The sequence below is a fragment of the Vipera berus genome, assembly GCF_964194415.1.
Source record: "Vipera berus genome assembly, chromosome: 3".
NCBI classification, from domain to species: Eukaryota; Metazoa; Chordata; class Lepidosauria; order Squamata; family Viperidae; genus Vipera; species Vipera berus.
Genome location: NC_138204.1, coordinates 177,257,286 through 177,270,026, shown reverse-complemented (window position 1 = coordinate 177,270,026; position 12,741 = coordinate 177,257,286). Strand labels below are relative to the sequence as shown.

Genomic DNA, 12,741 nt, shown 5'->3' with positions numbered 1-12,741 from the left:
ATATACATATACATATACATATACATATACATATACATATATATATATATATATATATATATATATATATATATATATATATATATATTGCTCCCTGTCACCTTGACAATGGAGCTGGCATAACTCCATCAAGGTCATATCCTTACTGTTTATACCAGGCAGTTGAAAAATGCAAAATTCTGGAGAGAAAACAGGTTGTCATTGAAACAAAACAAAACAGAATTGCTGTTGTACATCTACACACGCCCATTGTCTTTTGGTCATATGCCATGGATGTGTGCATGTAAGATAGAGAGAGAAACATGCAGAAGTGGTCACTAGTCTATTTACAGCATGAAAATAATATCCATTTATTGTTTGGGAAAAACACAGATTATCAGAATATTGTATAACATGTTTGATTACATAGTCTAAGAAAGCAAATTATAAATTTCAAACTATTTTAAACATTGCACTTAGGATGTACATGTGGATATGAATTATGAGAGGAAAATTCATTAATCTATAATAAAATATAAAAAGATTAGTCATCTTTCTTGTTTTTATCAAATCTCTCCAATAAACCTCTTAATATATTTCCAGGTAGTTTCTGGTGTCTGTCACGGAGATTTTCAATTGCAATCTTTGTCTGTTAAATACAAAAGAAGAAGGCGGCATAAAGTCAATATCATTTTTAAACATACATTCACAGATCATCTCTCAGAAATGATCTTTCTTATCTTTGCACAAGAATTGACCTTCCTGTAATTTAACTTTATTGCTCCGTGTCCTATATTATTGGACCATAAGAATTAGTATGGCATCCTTTAAAACTTAGTCTGATATTTCCTCTGTCTTTTGTCAAAGATAAACATAGTTAATAGAATTTAAGATGCCAGTTTATTGATCATCCTCACTGTTCTTCTCAAATCCATTCCAATTTGTCTGGCACATTCTTAAATTGTGTTGTCCAATAAAAAAGACAGGATCTGGAAAATTAGAAGTGAATGAAAATAATAGCTTCCATAACTTGAAATTGAATTTGTCTTTTTTGCAGCCATGACAGAAGGCTTCAGCATGTAGTCCACCACAATGACAAGATGTTTTCCACTTCTACAGTATTAGACATATATTTCTAAGTATACTCATTTCTTCCCAGAACTGTGGAACTAAATTCAGAATAACTGAATAGGTGAGATTTTTCTGGTTAAAATTGGCATGATTTCTTATAGACAAAGGATAGATCAGAGCTTCTTATTGCACCATGTATGTTAACTGACAGTACAGAGTAAAAGTATGTATATGTTACACTGTCCTGAAAGCTGCCGAAACCATCTTTTTTTGTGAAACAGTGGACCTAGGTTGACTTTGTAATCATTTTTTTTATTTTGTTGAATTGTGTCTGGTTGTCAAAAATTGCTTGGAACAGTACCTGAGGTTTTCTTGGCAAGGTTTTTCAGAAATAATTTGGCATTGTGTCCTTCCTAGGGCTGAGAGAAAATGACTACCTAAGGTCACCCAGCTGGCTTTGTGCCTAAGATCGGACTACAACTCACAGTTTCCTGGTTTCTAGCCTGATGGCTTAACCATTGTGCCTAAAACCAACTGCATTTCTCTAACACACCCTTTCTTTTACCATCTTCTCTGCCCCTTCCCTAAGTCACTACAGTAGCTATGGAGATAAATAATATTCTACTCTCAGGAATGTCCTATGTATTGAAGATTGTGATCCACAAAAACATTTGCTATAATATATTTTACTGTGTTAAAGTCTCTTCAAGTGTATCTGTTAAATTTGTGCCAAAAGTATTTTGAATGTCTTTTGTCTTTGAAGGTATTAATACAATTGTCCTTCAATTAGGTACAGTCATATACAATTTGTTTGTCAACTGCACATTGGATAAGCATTTTTTTTGCCTTGTTAGCCTGAGACCAAATCCTTATAATACCCTGTTCAACAGCTATTTCCCAAGTCATGAAGAAACTCTCATACTGTTTCTAAAGGAAGGATTTAATTCCAGTGTGGATTCACCTAATCCAGCCCACTAGTTTGAGAATATAATGGGTTACTTTGTCAATGTTTTACTGAGAGTAAGGCTTTCTACATTCATGGAATTACTGTGATCAATCTAACCAACCATAAAATAGATTACTGTTAATCTGGCAAGACTCCTTAAGAAATCCATGCTTTGCCACCCATTATGTCCAAACTGTTTAGAGAATTAGAACTTTATTATCTGCTTTAGCCTCTTTCCACATATTCATCTCAAAATGACCATTTCATATAATCATTTTGCTTCTTTTTTCAGAGGTACTGATAGTATTTTCCCTTCTCCAATCAACTCAAACTTGAACAAACATTGTTTTAAATATATAACATAACTATCATCTCTGACTGAATCTCAAAACAAAAATGTTCTGCAGGGAAAAAAGATAGACAGTATTTAAGAGGCTATGTTTGGTAAAAAGTTTGCTTACTTTTTCAGCCAGTTCCTCAGCAGTTAGGTTTGGGTCATATGGGATGGGTTCTCCAATGTAGGTGCGGAGTTTGACGGGAAATCCACCATAAATTGGGAGGGCAAAAAATCGAAAGTGTTCGTACAGCCATTTTGAAAGCCCTATAGAGGAAATAAAACAAAGAAGATAAAATTATTCATTCATAAGGATGTGAACATCTCTATTTTTTTAAAGAATGTGATGTTGCATTTTAAAACTGGAGATGTGAACTATGATGCTAACTTCTGCACCCACTTCAAAGTTGTAGAATGTGATCCTGAGACCAGAATATTTATCTTTGATACTGAAAGGGGAGAAAAAACACAGTAAAATAATATTGAAATTAAACCCAAAGGATCAACTGAACGGGGGAAACATTTTCTTTGCTGTTGTGGCCAAGAGTCACTCCAATGATGGATGAATCTGTGATGCCAAGGTGGCAAGTAAAACACTGCAGAAAATTGTGACTGCTTTGCTGCTGTCATCTTCTTTTCTTTCCTTCCATCTTCCCCATCATTACAAACTTTTTCAGAGAAGTAGATCTTTGTATGAGGTGTCCTAAGAAAGATAATTTGAGCCTGGCCATTTGTACCTTGTACCTGGTTTGATTTGTTTGATGATTCATTTGCTTGATGATTTATGTGTTTGATTCATTTTTATTTTTATTTTTATTTTTTTGCTGTCTACAATATTTTCAGGAGTGTTCTTCAACACCAAAGTCCAAAAGTGTCAATACTCCTTCTATCCTGTTCCTTCAAAGTCAAAAACTTAGAAACTGACTGATCTTTTTCTTAGATATTGCCAGTATCTAGGTAATTGATATGGAGTTACCCAGGTAAACTTTCCCTCCTACTCATTATAAATAGTCCTCCATGATTTCAAAGAAAGGTCATCCTTAAGTTCTTTGCATTGGTTCTGCTTTGATCCATTGGACACAAAATAGAAATAGTGCTGTGCCCCCTTCCTGTCACCTGTTATTCTCTGAGAAGCAGGCCCACCCATTCGTTCCTGGTGTAGAACTGGTTTCAAGCAGACGCTAGGCAGAAGTGTGAATTACTTGGGGACAGGGTAGAGGGGGAAAAAACTGTGTCTTTATCTTCCAAACAACTTACTAGCTGTCTGGAAATGTGAAAAATGGAAATGAAAAAATAATGTTTTGTTGCTAATATGGCAGAAACATTAATTGCCAGGCTATTTAGTCTCTAAGGCAGTGGTGGTGAACCTATGGCACATGTGCCAGAGGCAGCACTCAGAGCCCTCTCTGTGGGCACATGTGCCATCACCCCAGCCCCAGCTCCCCCATGGCCTCCTCCTCACCAGCAGCAGCCCTGGAGGACAGTCACCCCTAAGTGTGGCCCACATGGAGCAGCACAACCAAGGACATGGCAGCCAGGCAGCAAGGACAAGACTCCGCCCTCATGTACCATCGCGTGCAGATGATGCTGCAGGGTGTGGAAGAACGGCATGACCACCATGGTGCTTCTGGGCTGCCTGGACGATCTCCTGCAGTGGGACGTTGAGGCAGTGGGTGGCCCTGCAGGCAGGAGGGCAGAGTGGAGTGGGCAGGGTGGAGCGGAGCGGGGACAGGGGCAATTTTGGGGCACTCGATCTCTAAAAGGTTTGCCAACACTACTCTAAGGGAGGAAACAATCTTTCTCTTTAGACCATGAAGTTATTTTGCTCATATGGACAACTAAGCTCAACACCTTTACCTCATTCAGCTTTGAGCTACTTCATCTCTCTGCTGACTCACAGGCATTTATACATACACACATACACACAAATACACATATACAAAGAGAGGGAGGAAAGCAAATATAACGATTGAGGGTTAGGTAATTAATTATATAGAGGGGAATCTGAAAATGAAACTCACATGTATTTCCAACTGTCCTGTATGCTTCACGAAGGTTTTGTGTAAACATAGGGGTGATTGGCTAAAAAGAGAAATATAAAAATAAACCCCAAAGAATAAAAACTGATATGAGAAAGCATTTTGGTTTAGATTGGAACTGTTAAGAAAAACCAGTTTTTAAGGCAAATTGGATTTGGTTGTTGTTTCATGCTCTTCTAAAATAAATGCCAATGTTATACATTAATGGAGTAGGTATTATTGTATGTTGAAACATGCACAACTTGTTGATAAAATTTCCATTATAGAATATTTACTAACAATGCTATCTTATAAAATGTTTCTCTTCAAATGGCCCACTCCATTGTGGTTTGTATGTTCTGATGAGCTCCACAAATAGAAATTGTATATATTTATTTAGATGTATAAGCTGACAAATAAAAAGATAAGTGCATATAGGTAGTCCTTGATTTATGACTGTTATGGAGCCTAAAATTACAGTTATAAGTTGTTACAGTTGTAAATTAGGCACCCATGTGACCAGAAATAAATTTCTACTTTTTTCATCTTTGGGTACACAAATTACCTTGGACAATGTTTGAAAAGCCAGGTTTTTACAGCTTTTCTAAAGGAAGGTGAGGTTGGGCCAGACAAACCTCCAACAGGTGGCAAAGAGAGAATGTGGCTCTCAGATCCGACAAGGTGGTACTAGGTAATTGCTTCTTTGCTCTCTTTGGACAAGTAGAGATAATTGCAGAAGGGCAATTTTAAAAAAGACAGATCCAGACCATCTAGGGCAGGGGTGTCAAACTGCCAGCCCATGGGCTGGTTGCATCATACGGAGACTGCGCTCACCCCAGCTCCAGCAATGCAAAAAAAGTCACGATACATTGTGATACGTCATGTGACATGGCGAGTTTGACACCTATGATCTAGGATTTTACAGGGACAAGAAGCAACTTGGTTTGCACTCAGAAGCCCATGTGCAGCTCCTAGAGCAGAGGAGTTAGAGCTTCTGCTTGTTGAGCCACATTCTAGACCATCTTTAGACTCCAAGTCATTATCATACATGGCCCCATCTTAGAGAATACTCCACCTAATAGTAAAGGGCATTTATAGATCAGCTCTTTGTACATGATCCTTGACAGGACCACTTACCACTTTGCATTTTAAAGCTACTTGAGCAAATCCTGTATGGCTATTCCACTCCAGACTGTAGTTTTCATCACTAAAATTCTGCTCTCTCAATCCACCAGGTGCTATTCCTAGCAAGTGGCCTCTCTTCAGAATGTCAACACAGACTGCTTTCTTGCCTTCAATGCAACCTAGTATATCAAGACATGGTTTTATACCTGTAAAAAAATGGAGGAAATAAAAGATTGTATATGAATATAATTTATAGCAAGTATATTATCCAAATGCAGTAATTATAAAGAGGAACAGAGGGTAGTCTCATCTAAAAGGGAGGCTGAGCATCAGGGGAAATGAGCATGAAGGGGACCAAGCAAGGGTTTTAGTACCTTTCAAATGAAACCAAAATGCAATCATCATCTAATGGTCTACCTACTGTCTCTTGCTATCATTTATTTTGAGCAATTGTCTTGGCATCTCTCAATGGGAGTGATTGTTAATGCAATCTGGAGAGGAATGAGTATGATATACATTCCTTGACTAAGTTATCACATAGATGTGATCTCAAGGGTTGGTAGGTTTGGACAGAGGGTACTATAAAGGTTTATCACTTTCTTATTGCACTTAATTCTCCTGTACCATCAATGCAGAAAGCTCTGTTGCTTTTTCAGAATACCTATATTATTGTTTCCAAATGTCTAGTAATAACAAGTATGACTTCAGCCAGTTTAGAGGAATATCAAAATCTTCTTTGTAACACATTTTTCTTGACATAGGGTGGTGTTTTGAGTGTGTTTTGAGTCAGTGTTGACTTCTGGCAAATTCCTGGATAAATCTCAGCATTTTTGTTAGCAAGATTTCAGAAGTGGCTTATTTCAGAAGTGGCCTGGTAACTTAAGCACTACATCAAACTGCTCTCCTGACATATGGTTAGATACAGGTCAAACAAAGTCAAATTCTTTTTGGAGGGCAACAGATTTTCTCTGAAACATATCCTCTCTTTCTCTATTCTATTAATGGTCTGGTTAATTCAACTTCTGTAACCTCTGAATCTTCCTTTCCATTTACACTGGTATCTCAATACTTAACTGTTTTGAAAGTCATCAAATTTGGTACACAACAAATTTTGAGGTGAAAATTTTGTCCCAGTATTTGTTGTTTGTTTGATACTTGACCCTCAGGCTAGAAATTGTCGATGTTGTTTGCCTCATGACTATTACATTATTCCTTATGGGAAAAATTTGTTTGGTACTTATTGTTTTTGGTACTCATTGCATCTCCCAGAACCAATTAATGATGAGTACCAAAGTACCACTGTATATAGATATATTTAAACCAGAAGTTAAAATAAAACTTTCGCTTTCTGTGACAGAATCAAAATTTTCTGAAAAAGAAGTATTTGTTTCTTCTTGAAGCTTTGGGCATGAAGTGAGTAAATTATTTTGAAGTGCCTTTTTCTCAGAAAGAAATATTCTGTCCCTGTGGTCAAGGGTGGGATGACTATTGCCATCCAGTACTTCTTTTAATGAAGTAGCTTGCAAATTACAAATGAGCACAACCTTCCAACCAGGATCTGAATAAGGTTCCTGCAGGAACTGGAAAGCAAATTCTTTAGCTACAAATAGATTTAGATCTCTGGACCATGCCACTCTTGGATAAAGAATATCTTAGCTATTGTCAATTTGGAAGTCTAGGAGCTAACTTGCCTAGGCTATATCTGCCTGGCATGCTGAATGCAACTTTCCAGGGTTTAAATGATATATTCTTAAGCAGAAGATAACAAATTAAAGCTACTGGTCTATAGCTGATTTTCTGGATCATAGGTTGCAAAGTTCTAATAGTCCCTTTAAACATTTTGCATATCTTTAAAGACATACTGATTGTCATACACTGGCATCACACTAGCAAAGTGATTTAGAGCAAGGGTGTCAAACTGCCAGCCCGCGGGCCGTTTTCATCATACTGGAGCTGCGCCCACCCCATTGCCGGCAATGCAAAAAGAGTCGTGATACGTCGCAACACGTTACGTGATATGGTGAGTTTGACACACGTGATTTACCTATAACAAATGCCTCTTGCAGCAACCATTCACAGTTACAATAGCAATGAAAAATAATTTTGCAACCATTCCTTACAGGTTTGTAAAGCAAAGGAAAGCTGAAGCAAGATCGTGAATACAGTCACTTAGCTACCACTTTGTTAATAATCAAGTTGCTAGTCCTAGTTCTGGTAATTAAAAAAGAACTGAAATATAAAGTTAAAATACCTTACCTGGTACTAAATAAAAGAAACAATGAACCACAGAGTGGATTTTTCTCCCAGTCTTTTCATAGAGTTTTGCTTTAAAGAGGACATAGTCAAAAACTACTGCTCCATGGTAATAAACAATCAATCCTGGACCTTGTGGTAGATTCTCCATACCAATGATCTCATAACCTGAAAAAATTACCGGTAGAATAATTTTTTGTTTGTAGAAGATTCATGGTGATAAAACAAATTCATTTAGAAAAGAGAAAATACATAGTGCAAAACACATAGAGTACTTTTTTTGACCAGATATTTTCCAAATATTTTGTGACATCTACCAGCAATTTCAGGCAGCATAACTAAAATCTCTCTAAGATTACTGGGAATCATGTTCCAAACATATCTGGCAAATTTTAAAAAAATGCTATTGTAACTCTGAATGGTTGCTGCAAGAGGCAGTTGATGTAGATAATAGCAAATTACTCTAAATCTTTTTTGAAAATCATTTTTTCTAGTGTGAGGCCAGTGTCTGTCAATCATACATAATTTAGGTCAATAGATGGTGAGGGGGGAAAAAAGCTACCTGGCAGCCACACCTCTTATGTAAAACGTGGGTATGTATAAAAGCTTGTTCTCTGAGGTACTCAGTGCCTCATTATAGAAAGGGTAGTACACGGAATCTTAAAGAATGTTTGGGTGTACTCTATCCTCAATTCAACCATTTTTGATAACTATCTCCCAGCATTGGACCTACCTTTAAAAAGAAAGTGTTGAAAATGTGATTGTGGGCCAGCCACATAGCACTCTAGATGAAACAGATTCTCTGTACTACTGACTCTTAATTAGTCAGGGTCAACAGTTAATGTTTGCTTTTGATTAACCCTTGTGTTGGGCTGGAAGGAGATACTATACCCCTCCTAGTCCTTTGATAACTATTGGTATCTTCTGGACTGGTTGGAGATTGAAGGCATTGTTTTGAAGAGAGTCTATTTCTTCCTTCCTTCATGGGCAGTTCAGGTCAGTAAGTGGTGAGGGGGGAAAAGCCACCTAGCAGCCATTCCTCATCAAGTCCCACAGGATTCAATTCTTTACCTCTACTATTTAACATAAAACTAACAGCTTTACAGTACTCTAAATTCCTAATCTGAGATTCATTGGTTATTCATCCTTACTTTACTGCTTAATCTGGCTTTTTATTTAACTACAATAATCACTGTGATAATCTTTGTAATCTATTTTTCCACTGTTTAAACTTATATCTGCATTAATATTATTAATTTACTTTCTTGAAAAATGTAACAGTTTGTAAGAATCTCTCTTTCACGTCCTCCCACTTGATGAGGTATCTGCACTTTGTTGAGGTTTTGATGGAACAAAGAAAATAAAATTAAATCCCAGCAAGATGGAGTTACTGTTTCAAATTTCTTGAAGTTCTCTGACTGCCTTGTTCCTGTCTTTTAATGGAGCGTTGGCTGTAGTCCTGAAAATAAAGGGTACATGACCTTCTGGACTCATGGCTATTATTCATGGGTAAAGCCACAATTAACTCTACCTTTGATTCAGCAGCTATAATAATACTACCTGGAGCAGGAAGATCTCACTATTCTCACAGTACCTTCATCACTTCATCACTTTCATACAGACCGGAATGCAGTCTGTATGAAAACCACTCAGATGCTTCAGTTGTCAAGAAGACAGCAGCTTGGTTGTCATTTAGTACTCATTCTATAAACACATTACACTTTAGGCTCTGTACTTGCTTGCATCTAGATACTGGATGCAAAATCAAAATGCAGTTTGTGCCATAAAAAGTGCTATATGACTTGGCAGTAAAGATTTTGCAAGAAAGTCTTCTCCAACTACATTAGACTCCACAATTTGTATGCCTGTGGGAGAAGTTCCTATACTCCCATGAAGTGGAGATTGAGACTCTGTGGTGCAAAGGTCTTGCTTTTTAATGGTAGTACCTATCTTGTGGAATAGCGTCTCTTTAGAAAACTGGTTTGCCATGTTGTTTCCATTCTTAGCGTTAGGGAGTGTTTTAGAAGTACAGTATATGGTGAATGTTATGACACCCTTACTTGAATGATTACATGTAGATTGTTATAATTCTTGTAGTTTTATTAGTTGGCATGTATACCCAGACTGTATTAGTAACAACTGTTTTGTTTAATGTTCTCAACTAATGCAACTTGACAATAATATACCGTATATACTTGAGTATAAGCCGACTCGAGTATAAGCCGAGACCCCCAATTTCACCCCCAAAAACTGGAAAAAGTTATTGACTCGAGTATAAGCCGATCCGCCGTTCTGCAAGCCTCCGCCGCCGGCGGAGGCTGGATCCGCGCTCTGCAAGCCTCCGCCGCCGGCGGAGGCTGGATCCGCACTCTGCAAGCCTCTGCCGCCAGCAGAGGCTCGATCCGCCATTTTGCAAGCCTGAATACACAGGAATACCCTGTGTGGCCGCAGCTCTCGGGGAAGCCCTGGCTGTCCGCTTCCTCGCTCCACGCTGCCATTCGGGGCCCGCGCGTTCCCCGGGCAAATCGCGGCGCCCAGCAGGCGAGGAAACACGCCCGCTCCAGTCGCCCCCCCTTCCCTCAGGAGACGCGAAGCAAGTGACCGCCCGGAGCTTACCGAGGACTTGCGCGCGGCCGAGGCTTCGGTGCTTCCAGGATCGCGCGCACCTCTCCCAAGCGGCCGCTGTCCGGAGACCTGCCGAAGTTTGGGGAGGTTTGGGGAGGTGCGCGCGCACCTCCCCAAACCTCCCCAAATGTCGGCAGGTCTCCGGACCTCCGCGCCCTGCCTGTCTGCTTCTTTCCGCTCAGGCAGGCAGGGCGCGGAGGTCCGGAGACCTGCCGACGTTTGGGGAGGTTTGGGCACCTCCCCAAACCTCCCGAAACGTCGGCAGGTCTCCGGACCTCCGCGCCCTGCCTGCCTGCTTCTTTCCGCTGCGGAAAGAAGCAGGCAGGCAGGGCGCGGAGGTCCGGAGACCTGCCGACGTTTCGGGAGGTTTGGGGAGGTGCGCGCGCACCTCCCCAAACCTCCCCAAACTTCGACAGGTCTCCGGACGGCGGTGGCTTGGGAGAGGTGCGTGCGATCCCGGAAGCACCAAAGCCTCGGCCGCGCACAAGTCCTCGGTAAGTTTTTTTGTTGACTGGAGTATAAGCCGAAGTGGAATTTTTCAGCCCAAAAAGTGGGCTGAAAAATTCGGCTTATACTCAAGTATATACGGTACTTGATTGCAGTGAGTATAAATTTGATAAAAAGATCGTTGAACAGTATCGTAAAGTATAGTTTTGCCCTGCCTCCCTACCCACACACAATACTGTTTTACCACAGTTTCTCCCAAATAAGTCAGCAAATTTGTCTGTGAAAGATAGCAGAGCACAGGTTCTGGTGCAATGTAAAGGAAGCTGGAATTTTAACCTTTCATACAGATTGAATTGTTATCTTACACAAGCAGGACATTCACTGTAACATCTCCAGGTATTTTTGCTTCTTTGAGTCAGTGTTGTCTCCTGGTGATTGCCTGAGCAAATCCCTGCAATTCTGATGGCATTGCCTCCTTCCTAAGACTTAGAGAGAGTGACTTCCCCCCCCCCAAATCATCCAGCTGGCTTTGTGGCTAAGGCAGTTCTAGAACTCACAGATTCCCCGGTTTCTAGCCTGGTACTGTATCCACTACACTACTAGGGCTCATGACTACAGTGTACTTATATTATATTACCATTTATGATTATATTTACAGTATAAGAGGCACAATTTTGACTCAAAGAGCAGATAATATAAGTTTCACACAGCACACTGTTTCATAGAAATATTGGACAATCTGTGTGCCACATACAAGTCGAGACTCTGCCTGGAATAAATTGTCTGCTCTCTTGATTGTCTTGTGACTATTTAAATAACTACTTACCATGCCATATCTTCCCGTATAAATTCAACAGATTTGCTATGCATTGCCTTGGTTTGTTCCATAACTCATTGTAAGCGTCTCCTTTTATATTATATTTTTTCTTCCAAATATAAAAACAAAATGTGCATGTATAGCAAATTAAAACAATACCTAAAGGTACATAATATATAAGGAGAAAAAGTACTAGTAATAGCAACATAGGCTGAAGTACAGAGTTCACAAAGTCTTCCAAGCAATCAAAACCAATCCAGTCTTTTATCATTCGAAGAAACCATGTCATAGATTCATACACAGATGTATTCAACATAGTAGCTTTCTTTTCATTCATGTTAAAAAAAATAGGAAAAAAAGAGAAAAAGTCATGATTTATTTTGTGGGAAGGAAATAATGTTATTTATCAGCTTGTCTTGTAAACACAGACAAATGCATCATTATTTTTTAATTTTAAATTCATAATTTTTAAACCATTTTATAGCACTTAATTTTGTATAAGTTCTATTTAACTCTCTCCTTTCATAAATGCACACACACTTTCATGGGTTCCTTGAATATACATAAGAATATATATAAAGCTTCCAGTCAATATGCACTGTTGTTTTCTTATAAACCTACTTCTACTAAAGTAAGAAATAAAAATGGGAAAGAATGCTGGAAAATAACAATTATTTTGAAAATCTTTGTGCATCCAGTTTGAACTATATTCAGAATTTTTCTAAATGCTCATTATAAGATTGATAATAAATGACTTTCCATAATTAGACATAATGTATTTATTTGACTTTGTCTAACATTCTAAACAAAACTACTTGGCACCTGAGCCAATGAAAATTATTTTGGAATTATAGTTATGTGCTTAACATTATTGTCTTAAATTTATTCATTTACTAAAACTCTTATCTTACTGCAGTCTAATTAGACTCTTTGTGATTTATAATAAAATAAAGTTTATCAAGGAGTAAATAACAAATAAAGAAACAAAGCATAAAATTCCAAACAAATGGGTTCAGAAGCCAAACTCTGGAGAAACTTTGTCTTCAGCTTGTTTAGGAAGATATTCGCAGTGAGAGCTGAACTCATCTTAAGCAGCAGGCTGCTTCAGAGGGCCATTTCTGCAACT

At 38.6% G+C, this 12,741-nt stretch overlaps 1 protein-coding gene across 1 annotated transcript; it reads right to left on the bottom strand.

The window, feature by feature from the left end:
* Window positions 1-523: 523 nt before the first annotated feature.
* On the bottom strand, window positions 524-11,952 carry LOC308666706 (DGAT1/2-independent enzyme synthesizing storage lipids-like; the record flags this gene model as incomplete). Its single annotated transcript, XM_081325601.1, has 6 exons — window positions 524-628; window positions 2,458-2,597; window positions 4,352-4,412; window positions 5,486-5,679; window positions 7,730-7,894; window positions 11,625-11,952. The coding sequence occupies 6 exons, from the start codon at window positions 11,950-11,952 to the stop codon at window positions 524-526; spliced, it is 993 nt and encodes a 330-aa protein (XP_081181727.1).
* Between the last annotated feature and the right edge of the window lie 789 nt (window positions 11,953-12,741).